This window comes from Cryptotermes secundus, unplaced genomic scaffold, assembly GCF_002891405.2.
Source record: "Cryptotermes secundus unplaced genomic scaffold, Csec_1.0 scaffold128, whole genome shotgun sequence".
NCBI lineage: Eukaryota > Metazoa > Arthropoda > Insecta > Blattodea > Kalotermitidae > Cryptotermes > Cryptotermes secundus.
The window spans coordinates 485,183-504,108 of NW_019726222.1; the positions used below are offsets into that span (position 1 = coordinate 485,183).

At 39.4% G+C, this 18,926-nt stretch overlaps 1 protein-coding gene across 5 annotated transcripts in view; it reads left to right on the forward strand.

Annotated features, from left to right (window-relative positions):
- LOC111863873 (receptor-type tyrosine-protein phosphatase N2) overlaps positions 1–18,926 on the forward strand; it is a 224,889-nt gene that overhangs the window by 82,282 nt on the left and 123,681 nt on the right. For all 5 annotated transcript variants that reach the window (XR_002842680.2, XR_002842679.2, XR_002842681.2 and 2 more), the window contains exons 5-10: positions 194–278; positions 3,808–3,940; positions 6,439–7,275; positions 8,360–8,577; positions 8,886–8,934; positions 18,735–18,823. Coding sequence is in view for 2 of the 5 variants with exons in the window: in XM_023850645.2 (XP_023706413.1) it covers positions 194–278; positions 3,808–3,940; positions 6,439–7,275; positions 8,360–8,577; positions 8,886–8,934; positions 18,735–18,823 (1,411 nt within the window). In the remaining 3 variants the exon portion in view is untranslated. The remainder of the gene's footprint in view (positions 1–193; positions 279–3,807; positions 3,941–6,438; positions 7,276–8,359; positions 8,578–8,885; positions 8,935–18,734; positions 18,824–18,926) is intronic.

Sequence of the window (18,926 nt, forward strand, 5' to 3'; positions counted from 1 at the left end):
CCACGACCTCCGCCGGGTTTGAGTCATGAGGTGGGAACGTTACCCCTAGACTACGGAGGCCGCTGGGTGGGCCCTGTAGTCTGTGAACCTGGAAGGTACACTGTTCGTATTCACCCAGATAGCATTAATCCATACGAACATCTGTTTTCAGTCCAGCGTGGAACAGATATTCAGTTATAATTTTGTGTTGCAGGTTGGACTATGACCGCGGGATATGTGACCATCTGATAGACCAAGATCTAGAAGCGGCGCTTAAAGCCATCGAAGGAGATGAACAGGTAAAACCTCATGAACGTAATAATAATATATAATAATGCTTCTTCATCAGGTGTTCAATGTATATGGTGTACACAATACTCAACTGTGTAAAACTTGCGCATTTAAAGGCTTGGGATTTGGAATAATGGCAAAAAGGTCCGGCTTGTGCAGTTATTACCAGTCAGTATTTCATGTGATTAGAAAGAGAAAAAGTTAGGTGGGAAGAAAGCAGCCTGACTTCATCTAGGGGGGTGTAGGTATGATTGTATTCTCTTCAGAAACTTCCTTTTATATCCATCTCTTTCCTTGTTTACCTACTTACTGCTTTCCACTTTCCAGGAAATATGTATGACTGCTTTTAAGTCTTAACATACAAAAACAGGCGTTATAGGACATTGTGGACGATCTAGCTGCATAAACAAATTCCCAGTGTTCACTGTCACTGTCTTAGAAAAGAATTGAGAAAATTTTTATGGTTATTTGTTATTTGGATTACAAAAATAATGCTTTACTGGAAATGCTGGACTATATTTTTATAGAAAACTGGCTTTATAAAATATTGTGGATATATTTGTGGTGTAGCTGCATAAATAATTTCCAATTTTAGCTGCAATACTCACTGTCCCTGTCTTAGGTAAATTTTTAAACAAATTTTTTTCTGTTGACATTTTTCATTTTGACTACATATATATGTCTCTTTGCCAGTAACGAAAGAAAGTTCCCATTTTCGGAGATTTATCACCGAACGAAACACGACCTGAAAGTACAGCTTAGGATACACTCATTAATCTTGATTACTATTGTTACTGGCGGCGCGTAAGGATGACATCCTCACCGCCATCTGTGAGCAGAGTGTCTACAAAATGTGGGAACCTCAACATCTCAAAACCCTATGGGCCCCCACGGACTGTTACAGGGTACCTTTACTTTACTTTTTGCTATTGTTGCTGGATTTTGGAAGTAGCTTCAGTGTCGCTCTCACCCTACAAATTCACGCATCAGCCATGTTGTTATTACAAAATGTAGGGATTAAAAAACACGAATTTCGAATGGTCTACAATGCTATAATGTTCATACCAGATTTTATTAAAACCCATCCAACGGACCGTGAGTTAAACTGTATGGACAGACTAGCATATACACGTAGATAGACTGATTGACACCTCCCCTGTTTGTGCTCATTTTATGAACATATTTAAAATAGCAAGAAGAAGAATCTTTTTGCCAGCAAATTGGACTTAAATTTGAGAAAGAAACTAGTGAAATGCTACATTTGGAGCATGGCTTTGTATGGGGCTGAAACTTGGACACTTAGGGCAGTAGATCAGAAACACCTGGAAAGCTTCGAAATGTGGCGTTGGAGAAGAATGGAGAAGANAATAGTGGCAAAACATATAGAATTCTGGAAGCTGGAGTATATAAAATTGATAGTCATAAAAGCGAATAGATCAGTTTTTATGACTGACAAACAACACAGTCTGAATCAGATTCATATCAGTGATGGCATATGTAGGTGACTGGATGAATATAACGTGCGCTGCTTGTTGTTCGATATTGAAGAAATAATAACACTCGTATTTACAACAGGATCAACCATCACTGCACGAACGAAGTGAAAATAACCTTATGTAATGTAGAATTACAGCAGGTTAGAAGCAGCAACGTTTTCACAGTTGATGTACGTTAGAGAACTGTGCTTTATTGTGCACACAATGACTGAGAGGGTATATACTTTGTTTTGTATTTATACATTTAGAATATAAGGCAGAGTTTTATTTACAGTCTGTAAAAAATCAGAAACAAACCACAAAACCGTAATATTTTGCAAGATCTTTGAAGATATGTAGACAATTTCTTAAGTATTTCTCAGATGTTTCAAATTTAAGTCTTCTGGTCTCCTTTAACTGCTACAAGGCAGCAGTTTTGAATTGACATGCATGTGTTAATGAGCCTTTCGCACGTTCTAAATATACACGTAAATTAATTCCTGCCGGCAGCAGGTTGAATAAATTATTTATATGTCTTTACTCAATGAATTCAGGTAGTATATTCTTTATGATAGTTTATTTAAATTATAAAACTGATTATATTAACCAACATATGCTTTTTTTTTTGCCGTCTGAGATCACACCATATGTTTATATTTCAGCGTCTTTGTGTTTCTTTACAAAACAATCAGCAGGTGCCAATACTAACCCCACTTAGCAGGAACATCAAGCGGTCACTGAAAGCTCAGTTTCTGATGAGTCTCTCTTTTTCTTGAATAGTTATTCCTCTGTTTTTTTCCTACATTCTGCGTAAAATGTCCAGTTCAATATCACTAATTCATTCTGCTCATTATAAAACCTCTATGCGTGTGAGATTAAAATACATACACGAGGCTTAATATGCACAGTGTTTAAAATACTTAAAATTCCCTATCTGAAATATTTATGCTATGAATTTATTTATGATGTTTATTTAACGAAGCTGCCAGTAGCTCTGCCTGTACAATGTTAAGTTGTAGGGTGTTTAATGAACAATTAATAGGAAATGATTTGGAAAGAAACGGTCATAGCTTATTTTTATACACTATCCTGGTATTTACCTGGGGATATTGAAGAAAACCACGAAAATCCCCATTCGGGATATCACTGATAAATTAATTCATTGCTTCAAATATTATGCTTTTGGACTTATCCATCGTCCTGTTTTTATATCAAACGTAACGTTTCGGAGACTGGATTCTGTCTCCGTCTTCAAGTAAAACGTACTCCATTGGGCCCAATCGATACATAAGGTAAGGTCTTGCGGATAGAATCAAACACCACATACAGGAAATGCAAGGAATCAGCCCACATGTCTCTGGTAGATCTTCCGGTCAGTCAGTCCAACTTGGACATCTCCCCCATCTGGACTCCTATTACTGAATCATAAGTCAGAAAACTACAAATCCATGCAGGGCAGATTAAATGTTAAAAGTGTGTTTTTGTGTTGGTACCATACAGAGAATTTGCCTCTTTAGTGACGACTTCTGTTCTGATAATACTCTGGTGCTAGGCCTCATAGTGTAGAGTTATTTTTAATATTTTAATGTTTTGTCTTAACTCTCGCAGATGGTTTGTGCTGTGCTTGCTTTGTATACTTTATCTTGCGTTGGTGCAGATATCCCGAGATAGGAATTAGCTATAGATAATTAGCTAATAGGAACTTAATGCATTTACAAGGAGTTTTTAACTTTGTTGACCATTTCACTACTCTGCACTTCACGGCGACCGGTGCTCTGCTTGCTACGAGGCGCCTATGAATTTTACCGTCAGGAGTACTGATCTCATTGGAAACATTCATATGCGCCTCGCGGCAAGCGGCGCTCCGGTCATCGTGAAGCGCAGAGCCGTGGAACCGATCAACAAAGTGAACATCCTCCCTGTATTAATGACACAGCAAAGGTAAATGCCAGTGAAACTAAAGATAAGAGACTTGAATAAACGCAATTGTGAGACTTATGTTCCAGACATTATTGTCACCTTGGCGCAAGCTTACAGTTCATGATAACTACGCCTGTTACAGCTCGAACCATACAACCTGGCTTACGTCTCATTCACTCCCAGCGCATCGAATCCTCACACTGAATTTGCTGATGAAGTCTACTTTCCTCCTCGGATGGATGAGGATGTTGAACAAGATCTAGCGGCAGGTCCAGGTATGTTTGCTTTACCATGTTATTTACTTTAGTAAAACAGTGTGATTACTTCAGATTTTTACGCAAATTTTCCAGTCATTTTGGTGGCAGAGTCAGTTGCTGTTCCCACCAAGCCTCATCACAGAAATCTGAATTCGTGTCGGAACCAGTAAACCTACAGCCTAAACGCATTACAAATACAGAGTACCAATATCACAGCATATGCCGGAAATACTCCCTGATGTTCGACATGGATCCCTGTAAAATATTTGCATTCACACACTGAAATGATTGCTGGGATATACGCAGAGTAAACTTGAAACTTGGAAACCGCGGTCTCCCGTGCAAGCTGTCTGAGAGAATTCTAAGGATAATGTTCCATTGTGGCATTAGCTCAATTCGATTTCCCTTATTGATGCCCTTTTTTCTCTTTGCCGGGATAGCTCAGTCGATATAGCGACTGGCTACGGGCTGGACTACCGAGGGGTCGGAGTTCGAGTCCCGGTAGGATCAAGAGTTTTCACTTCTTCATGTCGTCCAGACCGGCTCTGGGGCCCGCCCATTTCCTATCCAATGGGTACCAGGGGCTCCTTTCCCAGCGGGTAAGGCGGTCGGAGCGTGAAGCATAAGTCTTCATGGCGTAATCCTTAATTAGTTAGGCAAAGGGACAACTTTACCTTACCAGTTATGATGCTGGCGTCTTCTCTTTACCATTCTTGCAAAATAATTTTCCATGTACATAACGTACGTGAGTAATCGTTTCTCAGATATTTACCCACATACACATGGCATTTTGGCATGTGAAATGAAATGACTGCTAGAATGACTTCTTGTCACACACATCAATTACAGTAACAAGAGTTGAGCATCACAGAGACTACAAGAGTAAGCCAGCACATAATACATAAGTTCACTTCACGGTAATTTTTATAACAGTTGCTTGTTGAAATTGAAGACAGATTGATTGAAATCAATGCTAAGCTTGACCGCTCTCCTCACTACGACAACAACTTCAACAACAACGCAGCTTCTGCTGCAATCTGAGTAATGTGAGTCTTCATAATGTCCTTAGGTTGTAAGTGTGTCGGTTCTGCTGCCAGTCCAATTCTGAGCCAATGAAGACTCTGTGTCATACACTTAGCAATTAGAGAGCTAAAGACACTTTAGATACACTTTCATATGAGGGCTAATCGGGCTCCTGTGAATTGTTAACAAAACAAGCAGTGACAAAAACTGTAATTTATATGCAAAAAATACGTACATACTTAAGCTACTTCTCAACGTAGTCACCGCCGAAATTGAAGCACTTCTGCTATCGAGAAATAAGTTTTTGTATCCCTGTGTCAAATAAGTCCCCCGCCAGTGAGCTTAGCTATTTTTGACACCTTCCATTAACTCCTCATTATTATTGAAGCGCTGTGATCCCAACCAGTTCTTCAGGCTCCTCTATATGGAGGGGCACTACACCGTATGTCAGCATTCCACGGCTTTTGTTCTGAATACCCCTACGCAATTTTTTTATGTTTCGCAATACACTACTCACGTTAATGTGGCCCCTTGTTGCATGAATTCCACTATCAGCACACCCTTCCTCTCTCAGAAAACAGTTATCATCCACTTTCTGGCAGACAGCATTTGTTTAAATTTTCTCGTCGTATGTGGTGAATATGTATGCGTCCACTGCTTTGAATGCTCTTCGGTTTCAAAATTGAGAAATGTTCGCCACCTGTTATTCGTACGTTGTGATTGAGAAATTGATCACCATACGTATTTCTGTAACCGCTCCGAAAAACGTCTACGAAACCTAAGCCATTCTATGCGTTTTGAGCTCAGCCGTGAGCATTTCGAAACATATCTTGCTCAGAACTTTTGATAACCTAGCCTAACTGTGATAATCTCATAGAGAATAGTGCGTAAAATTTGTGGAAATTCACACGAAAGTGTGAAGTGCCATCTTGCACAAATCTTTTGAATAAGATCGTCACTCACTAGGTCGGCCGACCACTTTCCTCTTTATCGTGAACATTTGTTCGTTCTTCTTTGAAAATTCTACACCATTGTCCTACAGGTCCTTCACTCATTAAATTTTGTCCATAAACCTCGCATAATTCACGATAGATTTCCGCAAAACTCGTGTTTGTAGCGTGAAGTAGGCGAGCAACAGCGCGAAATTCGTAATTGGCGGGACTATCAGTAGCAGAAACATCATAACATGCAGAGACAAGAACAAACACTAGGTGAATAGTTATATGATGGTTTACAAGGCAATAAGCCATGTGACGCTACCTCGCATGCACGAACTCTTCCCCGCTCGTACATTAGTTGCACAGAATAAACGGAGGTTACTTTCCAAACAGCCCTCGTTTCTGAAATTTATCATAACTGATTTATTTCAGTGACGTACAGCGTTCTAAAATCCCGTAGACTAAATTTCACTGCTGTGTATATCTAAATGGGCTGCGTCTTTCTACTCTGATAAAAATCCTTTGGGATTAATATGTGGTTTCCCTTCTTCACAGTTATCAAAGCCGAGGAAAGTCACCGTCCAGCACAAGTTCGACATCATTCCCTGAAGTCTTTGCTTCTCGCAAAGAAATCATATCCTACCAAAAGAGGCCAAAATAATCGACGTTCATCTCCACTAAGCACACGGTCCGTATTTCTGGCATCTCTACTGAAACCTTCTGATGCTAAGGAGGGTGTATTCAGCGAACATTACAACACACCAGATAGTTTTAGAGAAGGCCTCGAAACGCGAGATGAAGAGGAGGTTCGAGATAATCAAGCCATATCTAATGAAGAAAATACTGGTAAATTCGCAGCAGCAAGGAGTCAATTTTCTCGCAATTATAATACACCTGAGTCTTTTCGTGAAGGCATTGAAACACGGGATGAAGTTGATGATAAAGACATAGTTAATGTATCCCTTGAACAGTTCACCAGACAGTACAACACTCCCGATAAATTCCGTGAAGGATTTGAGTCACGGGATATTAATCTGGTTGAAACAAGAAAACAGAATTTAATACCTCCTGATGAAATTATCTATGAACTGAATGATAATAATGATGTGGCAGATGATTCACCTGGCAGACTCTTAGGATTAGGAAGGGATCCAACAACACCAGAAGATGAAATTTTACCAGAAGAATTCCGCGCTCAGGAAAGAGAAAATGGCAATTCCAGTCCTGAAATTAAGGATCTAGCAAACATATATTACAATACAGACAATAGATTTCCAATAATTCCAGAGGGGAACGTCATTTCAGAAGGCAGTACGATGAATCACAGAGCAGATTCAGAAGGAAAGGCGTACACAGAAGGAGGACTTGTGTATCTACCTAAACAAAGTAGAGGTAAGAAATTATATGAGTTCAGATAAGGTGTAAATATAACATCATATGGATAAAATTTAATTAAACAGTAACATAAGAGTAGAAATCACAGAAAATATAAGTAATTTGATATCCACTGATGTCCCCACTTCTGCCGTCTTCTGTCAGGCATTCTTTGAGTTTGTCTGTATCACACTAGTTGTTGTCTTTATGTCATCAGATAGAATTCTGTACTTCTGTTTTTCTTTGAAGATTACTATCATCTGGGATGCAGTGCTATGTAGTCTTACAGTTATTTATAAAACTTTCAGAGGAATATGTTGCCTTCATCTTTGGGGTAGAAGTTACTTCTGCCTTGAAGATGGAGGCAGCATGGTCGATTAAAGCGGTCTTAAGCACTTGCAATTATTAAAATAAAAGAGTCATCAGATCTTAAAATAAATAATTTTGTCACATGTTAGTGACTAGACACAGGGTATTAATTTGTAAATGGGTATGTTGGAATTTTATAACTCGTAACTATAAGTAATTATAATGATGTCGCTAATCTACTCACTTAGCAATTCACTATAGCACACACTGTCTCAGTTTGTTATAGTCTTCACTAGTTGTTTCATGATTACGGTTCCCAGAAGTGGAGAATCTTCTGCTCTCAGACTTAAATCATTGCTGACTGGCTGCTATCTCACAACTGTCTCAACTAACTGACTTCCAGCCCAGTCCAGTCCAGTCCAGTAAATTGCACCTGATCCTTGCAAGCATATTCGTTCTTGGTTTCGGGCCCCGTTGGAACCTGTGACCAGATTTTTACGTGTTCTGAAATGGGGCCTCCTGTTCAACCGTTGGACAGTCTGCCTTGGTGTCAAGGCCCATCTGAGCCCCAAGACCATATTTTTGTATCTGTCGGACATTTGTGGGTTTGTATATGCCCTCACCAACAGCCATTCTTACGTCGAAGTCCACCCCAGGCATTGTTGCTTCAGAGCTGCAAAGAGTTCTCTCTTATGAGTCACCATGTGGCAAAATCGTACTTACCTCACTTGCTGCCTCAAACATAAACTGATTCTAGATAATTTCACACAGCTTTTCGTTTGTGTTTGTTCAGGTTCTAGTGAACCAGCACATTCAGGTGTTCAGGAGCCAGATGACCTCCAGGATGCGCTTGACGATGGACTTGATGCCCTGCTTGATGAGTATGACGCGCTGGATAGAGGATTCAAACGCAAGGAGCGATTGGATGTGAAGAAACCAGGACCTTTCTTCAGCACCAACAACTATGCCTTCCAGCACACTCCTGCATCTGGAGAACATGACATTAAACAAGTAAGTGTCGTGCACTGCATTATAAAAATTAATGTAAGACTATATCTTATAGGAAGAAAATACTCCATCATTTTTTTGATTTATAACTGACTTACTTTGATGCAATTTTGTGAATACATGTTTCTGAATGTGTCATTGGAATTCCAACAAGGAATCTGAGAGTCATTAATTTAAGCAACTTTATCTCTTACATTTTTGTTCCGTGCATTACACAGTTTCTAGTTGTCATGTTTAAGCACCTTCTGGATAATGCTAAAAATAACAGATTAAGATTTCTCATTAGAAGTAAAATGTTCCCTCTGTTTCAGACTCGGGGCACTTCAAAAAATGCGTCTTCTTCCATCACTAAAGATGTGGGTAAGTCTATTCTCCTTTACGTGCGAAGGTGATATTGAATTAGCTGAAGAAGCATACAAGTGAGATATTTCTAATTGTCCTGAGTTTAGTTTGAACAGGTTTCTGCCAGAATTGATTCAAGTAGGAGATGATTCATTACTTTCTGACATCCATTAACTTATTAATTAGTCTGCTCCATAACTCAAGCGGTTAGTCGCTGGCTTCCCACCGCGGTGGTCCGGGTTCGATCCTGGGTCTGGTCAAGTGGGATTTGTGGTGGACAAAGTGCCGCTGGGGCAGGTTTTCTCCGCGTACTTCGGTTTCCCCTGCCAATCTTCATTCCACCAAATTCTCCATCATCATTATCACCCAGGGCAGTCTACAATAGGCCAATCAGTGGCCACCGTGCCAAGTGGATGCAGCTGGACTCCACCCTCCACTAAGCGATTAAAGAAAGAACTTAACAATTCTCTTTGAAATGAAGAATATTGTCAGGGCTGGATAGAGACTATCTTGTATGTGTTTACTAGAAGGGTGATAGAACTGACTGTAGTAATTATCAAGGCACATTGCTGTTATGAACGTCATATCAAATTTTATCCAACGTTATTGTCTCAGAGTTAACCTAGCATATGATGAAGTTATGCCTTATTGCCATTAATTTTCAAGATATCAAAAATAGCTTAAATTTGTTGGAATGTGTCAGCTATTAATTTGTTAATTTAGTGGGAGAAAACATGAATTCCATAAAGCAAAACACAAAACCTCAAATTGAAGCTAATAAAGAGGTTAGTATGGAAGTAAATGCAGAAAAAACTTAGTGTCTGGCTTTGCTGGCATCTCATCAGAATGCAGACCAGTATCATAAGATGAAGATAGCTGTAGATCCTTTGAAAATTTGACATTCAAACATTTTGGAACAAGAGTAACAAGTCAGTCAGGACTGCACAACCATCTGAAGAAATTAAGAACATGTTAATTTCAGCGAGAGCTTGCCACCATTATGTTCAGATGCTTTTGTCTTCATGTCTCTTATATAAAAGTGTAAAAGGTAAAGTTAAAATTGTCTATATGCTTAATTAATTAATCATCATGCCATGAAGACATGTGGGGGAGTAGAGGCATAGCTCCACTATTGTTCACCTTGTATAGAGATTAATATATGCAAACAAATTTGAACATCATGTTTCATTCATCAATCAGTGTACATGTTACTGTCAAATCCCCAAATATGGCCCTATAAATTCTTGCTAGCAAAACTGAAAATAGCAAACAAGATAGGTGTATTATGTTATGAAATACACTTTCCCCAGTCTCATGTTTTATTGAGGCTACTGATACAAGAGGACTGGCAAAAGTGTTATGAATCAGAATAGTTACTTTTGTTAATCTTGTGATGTACCACACAAAATTCCCAATGGCTTTCTTTGTGGCTTGTTAAGCTTGCTTACAACACATTCATTAACAGTATTTCAGCAAAACAAAAAATGTATTAGGTAAAATGAGCAAAATCTCTATTTCATTAGCACAACAATGCATAATATCAAACAGCAATATACTCTATGAAGAGATTATGTGATAGCCTCAATGGGGAAAACTGTGACCTTATGATAGAGTAGGATTAGTAATTTGTCGGTATAGCTAAGAATTAAAATGGCCAACTAACGTCATGTCAAGATCCCTCAAACAGAATTTGGTTCATCATATACATAAATAATTAATGTATGACTTCGTGTGAACGCGGCTTTTTAATCAGCCAACAGAGATAGGAATTGAAATTGCCTATTAATGTTATGCAAAAATGTTCCATAATGAATTTATCAAATAATTGAATAATGGTTTATGAAACAGGTCCTACACATATTATATTAACCAACTATCAATATACATCCATCTATTATATCAAATTTCATCCCTAATTTTATTGGTTTATGATATGCATGAAAAAATTTCATTTCTGATCTTATATGAAGTAGGCTCTGTTATGAATCAGTGTGGGCTGAAAATGAGAGTTGCCGTACAAGTTTTAATGAAAGTCTCCAAAGTTGAATTAAAGAAAATCAGTCCAATAATTAGTTCTTATTTGAAGCCACTGAAAGGCAGTCAAATGGACAGGTATGACCTCAGACTAAGTCATTATATTTACTTCCTTAAGAACGCCTAATATAAAAAATAAACATGGGACATTTCCTTGTAACCACAAAAAAATGAGCGAAAAGTAGTTCTGCCTATGGAAATGTGGTAATGACTAGTTTTTATGGAAAAGAGAGATAAACACTGGGTCTTAAAGCTTTGATTCAGCTTTTACCAGCAATACCTTAGTGATTTCCAGTTTTCACTAACACAAAGTGGGAAGAACAGATGTCGTTTTATTCCAGAAACTTATAGGTACATGCAGGGCCGGACTCAGGGGGAGCGACTGGGTTGATCACTCTGCAGCCTGCACAGCACAGAAATAGACTCCACAGGTTTTACTGAGACATTTGATTCTCTGAATCATGCGAAGTTACTTTCTATTTATAGTTATTATAAGAACTAAGAAAACAAAAAGAAAGTCATTAACTACATTTGTTGTAGCTGATAGGGATCTCCATATTGTCACGTGTAGGGGGTACACATGATGAATAACGGGGTTCTACATTGGATGATTTGATTTATTGGCACTTTTCTTACCATCTCTCTTAATTACAATCAATACAGCGCCATCGCTTATTTACACACCTTCCAGTTCACCGTTGCACACGCACTAGGATTCTTAGTTCCACTAGTCGTCTCCTGGCAACGGATCTCAACACAGAAACTAGCACTTCAAATAACTATGAAGTCTTCCTGCCATTTCTTGTTAAATCACTTTGGACTGCAGATTCTCCAGAACTCTCCCCAATTCTCCAATTCTATCGCCAGCATATCTCCAGTCTCTCTAGTCTTTAAAAAGTAAAGTAAAGCTATCCCTGTACCAGGCCGTGGAGGCCCATAGGGTTGTGAGACGTTGAGGGTCCCACATTATCTAGACAATCGGCTCAGAGATGGTGGTAAGGTTGTCAGCCTTACGCCCCGGCTGCGCTTTACTCCCCAGGAAAATTATTTAATTAATTCCTGGTACTCATTTCTGTTAGAGGCTGAGTGAACCCCAGGGCCATAGTGCGCTCTCTCGTCCTTACTTTGTACTAATCTGTACTCAACTAATCCCAACTCTCTAGTCTGTTGTAGCTGAGTCTGAGTCTGAGTCTTATGTAACACCAACTGTCACTCGGCCAGTCTGTCTTGGAATAGATCACCCATCTCAGGCTTACCGACCAAACTTTTATTACTGTCAGACAGTTGTGGGTTTGTTGGTGTGGTGCGCTCTGTCTGACGAGAGAACGGGTCTGGCATTTACAACTGCTGCTGGTCCTCGCCAGCGCGGTCATTCTCGGGTCCGAGTCCCGTGGGGCTCGCGGCCATACTTTACTGTCTTACATTCGAGACTTCCCTTTTCGTCGCCTCCTACGACTCGAAGGGCAACGGTGGAGGTATTCCATACCTCCTCCACACGGGAGTAATCTCAGCTGCAAAAGCACTCCTGTTAAATAGACGCGACATGGACCATGCAGAAAACACAACACTCATAGTGTTGTGTTGTGTGGACCGCATAGAAAACACTGCCGCCGTATTATGTGGCACGTGTTGGGACGTATTTACCGAGCCGTTGCCTAGCAATTTATTGATCAAATCCGTTAAAATGTTTTGATTTTCCTAGGGCCTCCACAACTGTAAACCTAGCCCTTGGTATGTGTGTGTGTGTGTATATATATATATGTGTATTTACCATCTCACCAAATTAACTTGTATTCAGTTGTTAAAAGCCATATATAATACCGAATCACACATCGCATCCATGACTGTTGGTTTCCTTTTGTTTGTGTTTTGGGTGTTGTATTTTTTTTTTCTTCTCTCTCTCTGCAATTGTTGTTGTATTTGTTGCAGTTGTTTGTATTTCTCTGTAATTGTTGTAGTTGTTAATCGTATTTGGTTTGTATTCATTGTGGTAGGATGTCCTTATTGTTGTGTTTTGTGTATTGTGTTTTGTTTGAACGTGTTGTCACTTAGTGTAATGTGTGTTACTTGTCTGTTGTGTCCTATTGTGTACTACTACCACCGGGCTAAAACCCAATTGCAGTATAATAAATAATGTATATATATTAACTATATATTTAGACCGTAAAGGTCGTCATGAGGCGTCATGTCACGTGCATGAGTGACTATAGACGGAGTTTGGATTGGTAATTGGATTTACTGACCGCTTACAGATCGTAACTACAAGCAACTATAGCGTTGTCGCTCATTCACGTGCTCTGACGTTCACTACAGCAGATACTGAGATTTCTCAGTCTGCTGTGTCTTCACAAGTCATTACCAGGTAACGGCTTCCAACGATGGACGTTCCCCTTCATTTGGGTTCCCGAACTGACCGCGTGCCATTAGAAATGCTATTTTATATTATTCATATTATGTTTTTAAGCAATAAACTTATCACTGCCATTAGATAAAAGAGGTAAAATTTGTTTCAAGAATTGATTCATCCTTTAACTATGCACAGATTTTAAAATCAAGATGAAGCATAATGTGGTATGTAGACCCATTGCTACACAACTACCGCGAAATAAGCAATTATACAACAGTTAGGTAACGGTTGCACAAACAAACATGTTTCCACGGCAGCAAGAGAATACGTTTTCTACCCGGTACGTGCCGAAATGAGTCATGATCTGCTATACTGAACCTGAACTGAAAGAGGCCTTGTGTATGGTGTATATGCGTAATTTAATAACACATAAATGTAAGTTGTACATACTGACAACAGGCTTATTACTGCTGACTGTGACTATGGCAAAAGACAGACCCGTCCTCTCGTCAGAGAGAGCGCTCCACAACAACAAACCCGCAACTGTCATACGGTAATAAAGATCTGGTCTTGAGCCCCAAATGGGTGCTTTATTCCAAGAGATACTGGCCGACTGACCGTCAGTCGTAACATAACTTTGACTTTTGTTGCTGTTAGGAGCCGATAGCTGTGGCCGGGGACAGTTCGAGAACCCAGAGGTAGGGGAACGTCCGTCGTTGGAAGCCGCTACCAAGCAACGAACTATTGTGTAACAGTGAACTGTGAAGTGTAGTCCCGCGCTGTATCAGAGAGTTCAATACATCCGGTCCTCAATCCAAAACCCGCATATAGCTATCACGTGACAATAGTAAATATTTTCAGTGAAGCAGATGAACTAGATGACATATCAAGAATTGATTCAAACTGAAAATCTACACAGAATTCATTCATGATGAAACATAACGCAGCTTGTATTAGAGGAAATAAACTCAAAGGCAATTTTCTCAACTTACAGCTGATTTGTATTAATAAATATAAGTCATGGTTTCTTCCATAGTAGTTACTCATCTAGAAATAAGAAGATATTACAGTACAGTATGTGTAATAATGTACAAAAATATCAATAACTGAGACGGTGCTTAATGCAATTTACAACCAAGATGGCTGTTTTTTAAATGTCGGACATGAATACATGTTTCTGCTTTCTGAAATGCCTTTTTTTTATTTTATTCGTATACCATTCATGCTCTCATCGTTGGCTTACCGCGTGTTTGCTGCTGTCTATTCCTTTGGAAAGAAAAAATAACAAGATTTCGATTCGAGGTCATCGTTTTGCTAAAAGCACAGAAGGTATAAGGCAGCGAATAAAGGAGAGGTTGGGGAAATAAGGCGAATATACGTAAACCTAATGCGAAAAGCCTTTCAGTAGCAAAGAGAGAGATGGCACACGTCTATCTGGATGCCATGGTTACCACATAACGATATCCAGTTTGTTAACTTCGCATTATCGAAAACGATGTTTTGCTCTCATGCAGCGTGGCATCGGAGTTCAAGTTTCGGAGATAATTCGTAATAATTAAGACAGCTCTTTACTTCCTTAGAGAGCACTCTTTGTCTCTGAGATATGTTTCAAAAATCTCTCTCCCTTTCGCTTGGTTTTCTTTGCATAAGAAGTGATAGTCGACGTAAAAGAGAACCCGTGATTTTACTGTAAGTTGCTTTCTTGCACCTACTCCGCTTGTTTCTTATAGTTTTTTTCCTTAGTTTTCGACGATGTTTAAGCTGTCATAAAATTTTTCATATTTGAATCTGCCAACGTGTCACATCAAAGAATTTAAAAAGAGGTTATGAATACTGATGGTTGAAATGCTAGCAACTACAGCGTTATTTTTTGTATTCGCTAATATTTGTGTCAGTGTTACAGCAGAATACTCTTTTGTAGAACGGGGCACACTGAACACGAACGAACACTAGCAGTTAATACGAAAATTGAATTGAAACCCGCTGTGGTTGAGAACTTAAAACGTTCTGACGGAAAGGCCGTAAGTGAAAACTCCATTTAAAAAAAAAAACTAACATTGTCCATATGCTTAACTAATTAAACACTACGCCATGAAGACTTATAAGGGAGTGGATGTATAGACCTATGTTTTCTTGAGTGAGTGGTCAGCCTCACGCCCCGGTCGCTTCCCCCCTAGCACATATTGGATAGGAGGTTGGGTGGACGCAAGAGTCGGTCTGGACAAAGCGGAGAGATGAAAAATTCTTTCCCCCCCACTGGGATTCGAACTCCGACCCCTCGGTCGTGCAGCCCCTAGCCAGTCGCTATACCGATTGCACTATCTCTGATCTGCATTTAGTAATTATTTCATATTCTTTGTTCGTGTGTTATTTCCCAACGTCCAAAGAAATTAGATAATTGTGAAAAAAGTTAAAAGCTTTACACACATAACTGCGTTCACCGTCTTAAACAAAGAAATTTGAACATTTCTGTTACGGATACTATTCGAAGGCTTCTGCCATAATGAGGCATTATACACAGAAATTATAGTTATATTTAGTATATGCGCTTTCTCTAAAAGAAAGAACATTTTAATATAATGACGATTATATATGTATATATATGACTCTCGTTCTGTAAACTAATTAAATGCAGTTATTCATTATTTATGAGAGCAGGGGCAGCTGTAGGTTGCAGCCACCCGCTCTCGCTGGTTCCTCGCTCGCGGATTTTTCTACCCTGAAGATGGAGGCGATACGATCCTCCGAAACTTCTGTTTACACTAGATATACACGGTGCCACATCCAAGAAGACGGTATTCTTCATAGTCACCGCCGTGAAAACCTCAAATCTTACATTTTCTATTGTTCACAAAGATCTTTTATTGAACGCGATATAAACATTTCAGCTGTGAAAGTGTTCTTACAGGCACCAGTGTCATCTAGCATTTGAAACCGCTTCCATAAAGAGTTGTAAGAAGCGAAGAGCGTTGAACTTCGCCTAACAAGACCTAATACGGTCATTTTATGGCATCACAAAACACGCAGTTTGAGTAAGCACAGAGATGTATCTTCTCATGGTGAATCAGCGTTGACCTTTTCAGGAAAGACACAAATTAGCTAATAATGGGGACGTTTACTCCCTCCCATGTTAAATCAATGCTGTTGTCAACCTCTCTTCCCTAATTCAGTACACAGTTCCACGAAATAGACCGGCGTATATAATATGTTAGGTATTTATTTAATGTGGGGTCACTATTACCGCTTGTAGATGTAATTAAATTACGTGAATGCCAAAAAATCTTAACTTCTGTCTTTGTCGCACTAACACAAAACTCAACAGGATAGAAATTATTTCCTGTAATAAGCGTTCATTGTTTCGTCGAACTCTACCTCTTTTTATGAGTCAATGCTAGTGCAGTGTTGTGTACAGAACCGAAGTTTAATAAGGGTTTAGTTGTAAGATTTGAGGCTTTCACGGCGGTGACTATGAAGAAAGCAGTCTTCTGGGATTTGGCACCGTGTATATGTGGTGTTAACCGACGTTTCGCCGAAACGTCGGTTAACACCACATATACACCGTGCCAAATCCCAGAAGACTGCTTTCTTCAAGGGTTTAGTTGTAATAAAATCAACAGTTTACTCTTATTAATAGGCTGTTTGACCATTACTGTGAATTCCTTGAACAGGTTTGATGGATTAATGTTGATTAATGCCAGAAATAATGTAACTGCATATAGGACATTTATCTAGTCTACGTGAATCTTAGAGAGATATGATGGAATGGATTGGTTTGATCTGGCTCAGGATAGGTACCATTTAAGGGCTCTTGGTGAACACGGTAATGAACCTTCATGTTCCATAAAATGCTGGTAAGTGCTTGAGTAGCGGCTTCTCAAGAAGGGTTCAGCTCCATGAGTGAATGATCTAGTCTACGCGAGTGACTGTATTCATTTATTTAGTCGATACGTTGGTGGCAAAGGTGAGGACTAAAAGCCACGGAGTTAGTTATCTTCAGAGAAATTACACCATGTAGCCTATTAAAATTCTACCGCTGTTTCGAAGGAAAATTTCTCCTCAGATTTCAGGGTTAAAGAGTAAGCTAAGGAAGAAATCAGAATTAAGAAGCAGCAAACAGATGGCAGCGACATCTTCCTCCGAAGCATCTGTCGACTTTCACCGAACTGTGTGTCTCTGTATCCCAGAAGTTGGAATCCTCCATAAACATCGCTGTGAAATCCTACAAATTTTCGAGGAAGTTTATATTTTGGAGTTTTTCTTAACGTTATCGACACATCCCAATTTCGGTTAAAATCAAACAAAATTTGACACTTTGCACGAAGATCGGTATGCGTTTTTGCTCACATATAGAGCAAAACTCACTGAATGACTTACTTACCGATACAATAAGTGTTTCAAACAGAAGTTGCTGAGAAAAAATGAAACACGACTTTTGTGCCCGATACACTTTCGCCATATGACTTTCTGTTTTCGAGACAATTAAGCGTAAGTTTCTAAACTCCCAAGAATTGTTACCCTAGGGCTTGGTTTAATATTGCCTAGCTTGCTTCGTTTTGTAGCGTCCGTTGCTCTTGGCACAGAAAACGCGACGAGCATTTACCGCGCTTCCCCGCTTCTCCGCGTTCTTCTTTTGATGACGTTCTGCTGTTTTGTCTGTTGAATAACACGGACTACGGCTACTCTGTAACGTAAAGCTCTATCTAGAGGGTGAGACCAGGAAAAACAGAAGGAATTGTGTTCTGAAGCCACAAAGCGCCTGAGGTCGCTACTGATTTCCTTGTTTATTTTTTTTTCTTACGAATTTCCTAGAAATCTGATCTCGAAACATCGTCAACATCCCCAGTTCATATGCTTTCTTTTTCCTCTTATTGGGGTGAGACTGACTCCTCTTGGTACTGTAGCCACTATTGGCCTATTATACCAGCCCTATATAATGGTGATTATGAAGCAATTGGTGGAATGAAATTGACAGGGGAAACCGAAGTACGCGGAGAAAACCTACCCCAGTGCCACTTTGTCCACCACAAATCCCACTTGACCTGGCCTGGGACGCCGCAGTGGGGCGCCAGCGACTAACCGCCTAAGCTATGTCGCGGCCTAGTTCATAGATTTATTACAGCGAAAACAGATAGGCCTACATGTCGGTATCAAGAGCATTCACAATTTTACATAAATGTTCCATAGTCTTCTATTTAACAGAAGATGAGGTATCAGCATGTGATTTTATAATTTTGAAATTTACTTTCAGCACTCTCCGCCATAAGTAAATTGCAGTTACACTAAACTGATTATATATTACTCTACGTGTGCCAGGGTTTCATAAATGCCAAGTAGAATTCATCCATGAAAAGTCAAAATAACCTTGCGGATGTTTGTTTCTTCAAGAAATTTCTATGTCAAAGTGATAATATTAACCATCAATATGATTCCTTTGCAGATGGCAGCGACAAAAAGACAGCTGAAGCATCATCTCCTTTATTAGCCGAAGATGATAACAATAAGGATTCTGTCAGCTTTCAAGAGCAAGTAAGTTCTTATACAGTGCCCTTAACTGTAAAGCACAGAACAAAACAGACAGGAAGTAATTAAACTTGCGGTCCTTCATTCTTCCGTTTGTGGTCACAGAAAT